Source organism: Electrona antarctica (genome assembly GCF_951216825.1).
Source record: "Electrona antarctica genome assembly, chromosome: 4".
Lineage (NCBI taxonomy): Eukaryota > Metazoa > Chordata > Actinopteri > Myctophiformes > Myctophidae > Electrona > Electrona antarctica.
The window spans coordinates 16,154,124-16,163,357 of record NC_136809.1 but is presented as its reverse complement, the minus strand read 5'-3'; the positions used below and the strand labels follow the sequence as shown (position 1 = coordinate 16,163,357).

Sequence of the window (9,234 nt, the reverse complement as noted above, 5' to 3'; positions counted from 1 at the left end):
TACCTGTACGTGGCGAGCATGGTTGCTATGGTTAGTGTGTGACGTCACTGCACCACTCAGTTCACACGGGTGTGATTTTTTTTTAATGTTCTGTTTATTCATTTTATGTTTTTTACAAATATAGAAGTAAATTAAGAAATACAAACAGTGTCCTTTGTCCTTTTGATAATTATGCTTTTATATTGTTTATGCAGTAGGCCTATATTAATCTGTAACACAGTTACCTAAAAGATGATCGTCCGTGCCATCTTTCCATTCACTGCAATACAAGTCTTGCTTCACTGCCGTCCTTTGACCATGCACTGATATTCACAGTTTGACTTAGGCCTAGTGTAGGACAGTTAATACAATTAACAATTACTTCATTACAGTAGTTTGGCCACACACACTCACACACACACACACACACACACACACACATACATGAAACGCTGTACTGGATTATTCTACAGTTCAGCAACTTCAGCCACCTTGTTGTAACTTGTGCATGAGAGTATGAAACAACAAGAGCCATTCTAGGGCTATAGGGTTGCGATAGCTCTGGTCCATAGCCTTCTACGATTCTGCAGAAGCAGTATATGGACCAGAGCTAGGGTTGCGAATGCACACTGCAGCCTACCGGAGTGTTGTGGAGCTGTGCAGTCGCCGGTGTGCAGTGCTCAACTGGGCTCTTCTTCACCATGGTTAATTTGCGTTGATCCCCTGCTTTTACAAATAAATCCAAAAGCACTGTGACTTCCATGCAATCCATGCCATGGCCTTGTATCCTCCGTCTTCTCTCAATCTCTGCCACCCATGTCGCTGATCGCTTATTGCTTGCACACCATGCATGTTGACAATTTATGACAAATCAATGTAAAGTAAACAAGAAAGACCAGTCCGTCACCCGTGTGTAACACCAAGTGTTATTGACTAATTGCAAAGCATCTGTGACTAGGTCACCGGGGGCCAAAACCGGGGGCCATTGTATCAATAATGCTACCATGCTCTCCAATATGCTAGGCGTTTGAGATTCACTTTTTTTGAGTGGTGCAACCCCTTACGGAGCTATGTGTGTGGGTGGCTGGCTGGGTGCGTCTGAGCACGAAAACAGCATGGTTGTTTTTCACCACCTTCCTTAAAGCCAAGGCCACTAGGGTAATCAATAGGCTACACGCTATAGCCATTTCAAATTCCATACTTGAACTATTATATAGTTGTTAGCCCCCCTAGTGGTGGGTTCAAAGAATCTCTATCTCAATATGGTCCTTCCATCCATCCACTTTGCTCCCAAACATAGATTAGATTGCCAAATCTAAAGGGATGAAATACCATGAAACGTGCTGTGTGCATGCATGCTCCCCTGAGGATGGATACTGGTTTTGGTCTGTAATGGCTTTTCCATAGCACGGCACTAGGCCAAAATTGTCAATAACACATTCAATATAAATGTAATGGGCAGATTGTCAAGAAAATTAAACCGTCAAACACGGTTCAACAATAGTTTGACAAGTGAAGGCAGGACTTCGGCTCCATATTGTATTCCAGTGATTAAACATGGTCCACAGTTATATTCATTATGAATCTTAGTGGTGCAATACCACTAGCAGCATAAGTCATATTACACATACACAGTATATATCCTCCTTTAATTCAAACTTCTTGGTCACATTTGGTTTCACCTAAAACACATATTGCAATGATTTGATTCTGTGTAATGACATGGCAGTTTTTATGCTGTCATTTTGAAGAATCACCCACTTGAAATACAAGGTTATGTTCATGTTACAATGCACAGCTGAATTCTGATTGCTTAAGGTAGGTTAATCCACAAATATAAATATATTAATATATAGAATAAATATAAATTAAATAGATAAATAAATGTAAGAGATTAATACATACTAGAATCCACAGATGTATTAGTTGTTAAATGCAAAAAATACAATTCTCCATCCACAGATATATATCATGTTTGTGTTCTGTAAACCATAACCTACTCTAAATGGATCATAACGTTTTATATATTTTCATATTATTAAGTATTCATAATGCTAAATGCTAATACATTTTTCTAGCCACATTCCTAGCAATCTGCGGCTTCACACACAGAACAAGTATTCTTATTGTTCTTCAACGACACAGAGACAGGGGGGTTCACCAGCCATGGAGTTGACCATCTGTGGCAGGTTGAGCATCTTTGCTAATGAATTACAAGGACAGCAATGTTCTATTTCAGTGGTTTTCAACCAGTGGTCCTTGGGTTCCAGCCAGGTGGTCCCCAGCTAAATGACGGAGAGTTGGTAACCAAATGCACCGTTATAGATATTTAACTCTTGAGACCCTTACCCTTAAGGGTCCATTTGATTTCATTTTACGCTCTCAATATTTACATTTTTGTTAAACATCTACATTACTATTAATTTACAAGAAGTCTACATAAGATAGATGATAGATAGATGATAGATGGATAGATGATATCCAACAATAACAAAATATTCTTTAGTTTTGGGTCTGAGGCTAAATGTCATCAAAGACCTGATGACATTTAGCCTCTCAGACCCAAAATATGTTGGCTCAAATGACAAATAAATAAATAATGGGCCTTGATATGAAAAGGGTTGAAAACTACTGGTCTACTTGATCAGACCAATTTGTGGATACACAAGCAAGCAGCAACGTTTTTTCCCTTTATTTGGATGTTGTCTTTTGTTGTATTTTGGCTGGTGGTGACATGGGGATATTCCTGCCATTTAGACAGAAAATGATACATGAAATCAGGGAGTTAAAATATGGTCTTACTGTAAGAGTTTTCCTGCACATTACGGGACACTGTGTACACTACAGTATATCTTGTGTTATTTTAAAACATTGTAGATGTAAATACAGCACGTTGTGCGGGTATCCCAAATTACATCTACATTGTGTACATTTACATAAGATATTAAGAAAAACTAAACACCTGCCTGAAACGTCAGCCGTGCATACTCTCCATGTCAGTGGGGAATTATAGTAGTTCTTGTAGATAAAGATATACACACACATATTACATATTACATGGTTACAGTGTGTGTGTGTGTGTGTGTGTGTGTGTGTGTGTGTGTGTGTGTGTGTGTGTGTGTGTGCGCGCGCGCGTGCAAGACGGCTTGTGTCCAGAGCTGATTTATGGCTCCTACATGGATTATTCTTCCAAGTACCCTACCTGATAATGTAATGTGAAAGTTAGACTACTTATTATAATTTGCCAATTTGGATACATTTACAGGGCTATACTATTAAACTAAATTATTTAACTATTATTTAATGGTATGGTGGTTAAAAATCACATACAAATAAATTATACAATTATACATTATTAAAAAAGAAAAAAAACAGTTCAGGTCATTCTCCTGTCGTTGGCGTCATTTTACTCGTCTTTGGCTACTACAGTATGACCCACACAGCGATTCTCAACATGCAGGCCAATGAGTTGCCATGGTGATACCGATAAACAGGAACTTAAAGCTATACTATGTTAGTTTCATTGTTCCAGCCCGGAACGCTATATCCATGGATCGATTAAAAATTAAACCTGCTCTGAAGAAACTGCATGCAGCCCACCCACCCACTATGGCTTTTAAGATTTTTTCTAAGTGGGCCCTGATCCAGAAAGGTTTGAGAACCACGAAGATTAGATTAGTATGTCATAAAGATAGTGTCATATCCTCTTAGCGTCACTGCTGTGTTTGGACTGCTGGGTCTTCTTCTTGTCACCACCCAGGCACCTCACTCCCTCCAGCAGCATTGGTGTTCCATGGTGAGGGTCTGAACGCAAAGTCAACAGGAGAGAGGGAGAGAAAAATAATAACAATACATTTAATAATAACACAATAAAATGCATTGCTGTGGTCACCTATACAGCTAAAGGAAAATGTGTCATTGAGAGCAGTGTCCTTAAGTACAATTTATACTTTTAGTACTTTTTTAAGATTTGTTTTTGGCTTTTTGCCTTTATTGATAGTTATTAGTGAAGACAGTCAGGAAAGTCGGAGGGGGAGAAGGGGAGAGACATGCAGCAAAGGTCGTCATGAACGGGACTTGAACACGCAACACGCTGTCAGGCCAGAGCCTATATGTGGCATACGGCTGGACCACTTGGCCAGTGGGCACCACACTTTTGTACTTTTACTTACATAAGTTCATTCTGGCCACCGACCTGGCCCCCTGCACTGACCCACTCTTTGAAAATCACATTTCCTTTTTGTTTGAACGATGAAAGAAATAGACATTATATTCACATGGGTTTGAGAATGGTTTTAGGGATCATTCAGCAGCACACGTGGTAACATCCTAATGCAAAAAGGAGGTTTTCAATCATACATTTCCGCTGACAAGTTAGGCAAGAGACTCGCAACAAATATCTAAGAATAATTCAGAATTCCAAACAATTCCAAATTATTCCGACATCCCAGTAGTCAGACAAACGTTAGGTTAGTGTGAGGCTAGGGTTAGTAATTGGTTATTTATTTCATAATGTGTAACCTTTGTGTTTGTGTGTGCGTTTGTTGTTTCCTTCTATTAGGGAGTTGCGTCAATGAGGGGGCAGAAAACAGCGGCGGTCACGTGGTTCATGTAACTCGAAATAGTGACAAACACAAATAGAGATCTGGTTCTGGTACAGTACTACCTACCGATGACTTTGGCCTGTAGTCGGACTCTCAGACTGCTGTCTCTTCTTCCTCTGGTCACCAGAGTGATTTCTTCCTGTAGCACCCCCTCGTGGTGAGTCCTGTACTCACACGACACCTTCAACCCTCCTAAAGATGGAGGGAAAAACAAACCACTCTCTTAGCTAAGTTAGCTGGTCCTGATGCTCAACTTACTAACGCACGCACGCACGCACGCATGGACACATGCACGGATACATCTATCAAGCACAGACTCAACAGCCGACATGTTCTAATCCAGTGGTTTTCAACCTTTTTCATATCAAGGCCCATTATTTATTCAGCATTTAAGCCACGGACCACCATTTGAAGAGATTTTTACTCACAGACCCAAAACTAAAGAATATATTGTTGTAGTTGGATAAGATTTTGTCCACTATTCCATGCTCTATTGATGTGGTAACATAGGAGAGATAACAGGAAAACGATCAAAATAACAATTGTTTTTGTGTAGACTTCTTGTAAGTATAGCCTAATGCAGGTGTTTAACAATAATTTAACTCTTGAGTGTAAAATGAAATCAATGGTTTCATTTTACGCTCTCGATTGTTAAAGATCTTATAAGAGACCATTTGGTTACCAACTCTCCATCATTTAACTGGGGACCACCTCAAGGAGCACTGGTGGTCCCCGGACCACTGGTTGAAAACCACTGTCTATTCGGTTTAGAATTGTGTTCTCGTTCTCGACACTATGTTAGTTCCATTGATCCAATTAAGCCGGAACACAATCGATTGATTGAACATTAAAATAAACATGATATATGAAACTGCAGCCCACCACGTGACCAGTGCCGTGTTAAGCTGTCAGATGGGTGGGAGAAAAGCTTGGGAACTACTGGCCTATGTACTGTAGCTGCAACTGCTGCATTGCATCTTTGGAAAAGATCCATCTTCTGACAATTAACATCAACTTGTCAATGACAATGTCAATAAAGCACTTAGAGCTGAAAGGAGGGGCAGAGAGGGACAGTCACAAGATAGAACGAGGGATTAGGGGGAGAGGACACAAGAGGAATGAAATGAAGAGGATAAAATGGAGGCGTGTGACCTGTCAGTGTGCATGCATATTGAATATTGAATTCTCCAGTAAAAGAGCAAACCACTCACAGTTTAAATTATTTATTGACAAGAGAATGGAACTTTCAACCTGGCGTCCCTGTGGCGAGTGGCGACTCACCAGAAATCTATACATGGAGACACTGAAAAACCTGCAGTTTCATGTATGTACATATATCTTTGTCCTTGTGTGTGTGTGTGTGTGTGTGTGTGTGTGTGTGTGTGTGTGTGTGTGTGTGTGTGTGTGTGTGTGTGTGTGTGTGTGTGTGTGTGTGTGTGTGTGTGTGTGTGTGTGCAATGGGGGGTTTATGGGCTTAACGACAGACTATAGCTAAATAGCCAAACACAGTGGCCAGCATGTGCTGCCTACCGTCCAGTGTGGAGGTGATGCGGTTGACCTTGAGACTGCTGGGGTTGGAGGAGGGGAGGGAGCACAGCTCTCTGCCCAGCGTGGGGACATCAGGGACGGTGAACATAATCTGGTAACAGTGGTGGCTCCTCAAGAAGCCAGCCTGGAGAAATAGAAGGAGAGGGAGGGAGAGAGTTAAACGGAGGGACGGAGACGAGGCTGTGTCTGTGTGTGTGAGGTGCATGCGTGTTTGTGCGCGCACACGTCCACGTCTGTGCGGTATAATTAGATTGATGTAACATTATTCTTCTGCATTGGAGCTGAGAGCGAGACGGAGTGCCTCTCTGTCTCAGCATCTATTTCTGTGACGGCCTTTCCCTTACCTCAGACCAGGTCTAGGACAATTATGTTTGATCAAAATAGCTGTGGCCTAAACATTGATATTCGATATGTCTAAAGGGCCGTTCTCACTGAGCACTGTCACTTCTCTCTAGGTCGTCCTCAGACGAGCCCTCCATCGTCGTTTCCAGTCATCCCGGTTCTCCATACATCTGGCCAGTTCGTTGGTACTTTGCACTCCTGCATCGCTCTTGAGTACATCCACGTATGTTAGTGTGGGACGTCCTCGTGATCGATGCCTGTGTGTTGGTTCCCAGAGCACCAGTTTGCTGGCTGGCAGTTCTTGATGCCTTTGGCAGTGTCCTGCTAGTCTCATTCTCCTGGCTGCTATTTTCTGGCTCACCCTTGGTAACCCCTCATACAGAGTCTTGTTAGTAACATATAACATCTATAACTATAAAAATCGTTTACACCAACTATTTAAAAAATACAATGGTGAACGATATAGTTAGTGTTTAGTGTGAGCAGGCCTTTAATATTGCCATGTTTTCTCTAAACTAAGGTTTAATGTAGCCAATAATTCCTCGCCACACACATTTCTGTGTGTTGCCAATGCTCTTGTACCCTACTGACACATCTGGAGTGAGGAGCCCACAACGGGAGGACACAGTGCCTTTGTCCCACTCCTCCCGCCCCAATACATTGATTGATTGATTGATTGAAATATTTATTAACAGTATTCAGATTTTACGGGGGGCAGTTTCGAATTGCAGCCGTCCGTAGGTGCCCTTTGAGAGTGGTTTTGAAGGAGTCAAGGGATTTGCATGTCTTAATGACTGTTGGTAGGGCGTTCCACATTTTGGTGGCATAGGAGCGAAAATAATTTAGTCCCTTGTTTGTGTCAAATCTGGGTTGTACATGGTTCGTTGCACTCCCTCTGGTGTTGTGGGTGTGGACTTCGTTAACATTAAGGAAGTATCTAGACAGGTACATGGGTATCTTGGTGGTGTATCGACTCTTGTGAACCAGACCCATTGCAAGATGCTGTACTCTGTCGTCGACCCTAAGCCATTCCAGCCTGTCAAAGTGGGCAGGGGTGAGGTGGGTTCGGGTGGTGAGGCCAAGTACGAGCCTACATGTTCACAAATAGTAGTCCCTGCTGCTGACAGGTGCCACCGCTGACAGCCAGGTGCCACACTGGCACAGGAGTACATGCAGTGACAAATATCACCCTCCCTGCGTGCTTAATGTTAGCCTTGTGAATTTGAAGGAGAAGACACAGAGCGATGGTTTTCATTTCAAAGATGAAAATCTGAACACTGTCAGCGTTATTAGATCACATAGGTAACTTGGTCGGTTCAGTATATTACCCAGACCTACCTCAGACCCAGGTTTATGTGTACAACACAAGCATTGATCGCTACAATGGGGAAAGCCCTGGTGGGTCGATAGACGCACCTTAACGAGGTAGGTGCCATCTTTCTCTGCGATGGCGACGATAGACTCGTTGGGGTGGTCGTCGCGGCGCGTCGGTGAGCCGGGTGGGTCGTCATCATCAGGGAACCGCACAGAACCTTTGGAGGTGGAACCTAATCCGGTGGAGAAAACACGCACGCACGCACGCACGCACGCACGCACGCACGCACGCACGCACGCACGCACGCACGCACGCACGCACGCACGCACGCACGCACGCACGCACGCACGCACGCACGCACGCACGCACGCACGCACGCACGCACGCACGCACGCACGCACGCACGCACGCACGCACACACACACACACACACACACACACACACACACACACACACACACACACACACACACACACACAGGTTAAATATACAATCTAAATCTTTCCCAAATGTAAGTCTAATTCCTAAAACCAGGAAGATGGTCCTAACAATGTCTATTTCTGAAATTCTTCAGGGGACATTTGGCTCTCACAAGTATAGACACACACACACACACACACACACACACACACACACACACACACACACACACACACACACACACACACACACACACACACACACACACACACACACACACACACACACACACACACACAATTCAATTTCAATTTCAATTCAAAGGGCTTTATTGGCATGAGAAAACATACGTTTACATTGCCAAAGCAGAAAGCACAATACAACAATACAGCAATACAATCAAAACAAAAAATATGTACATTTGAACGTCAGAATCTTCAATAGATCAATTTCTATATTGTACCAAGATCACTGGATGTAGGTATAGTGCAGGAATATACACAATGATTAGTCTTTAGGGTGGTTGTGTTCCGTTTGATATCCTTCTCCTATCACAGCAACTCACGAATCTCACACACACACACTTCAATAACTACCTTTTCGTCCTGTTGCCATGGCAATATGTCTAGGAAGCGGGAAATGCCAGACAACGTCTTGTTGATGTCATCATCGACCTCCTGGAGAAGAGAGGGAGAAACAGACAGAGACAGACAGAGAGAGAGAGAGAGAGACAGAGAGAGTGTGAGAGAGAGTGAGAGAAACACAGCCAGAGACAGACAGAGAGTCAGTCAGTGTTGAATGTAGGCCAATTGTTGCATAATGAGTTTCAAGAGATGGAGATGTTTTTTTGATCAAGTATGACAGTGAATCATCTATATGATGTGCAGAGTGGGAACCACGTGGGAGTCACGGCTCCTCAACACTGCTCATTGTTTTTGTGCATATCATTTTCTGTAGCTGTAAATTGACTGTATAGTGCAGAGGTTCCCAACCACTGGTACTTGAGTGGTACTTGAGCCCCCCTC

General features: G+C 42.9%; 1 protein-coding gene across 1 annotated transcript; it reads right to left on the bottom strand.

Moving 5' to 3' along the window:
- Positions 1–3,676: 3,676 nt before the first annotated feature.
- On the bottom strand, positions 3,677–8,824 carry adisspa (adipose secreted signaling protein a; the record flags this gene model as incomplete). Its single annotated transcript, XM_079498288.1, has 5 exons — positions 3,677–3,783; positions 4,650–4,775; positions 6,114–6,255; positions 7,890–8,020; positions 8,806–8,824. 5 exons carry the CDS (start codon positions 8,822–8,824, stop codon positions 3,677–3,679), a joined length of 525 nt encoding a protein of 174 aa, XP_079354414.1.
- Between the last annotated feature and the right edge of the window lie 410 nt (positions 8,825–9,234).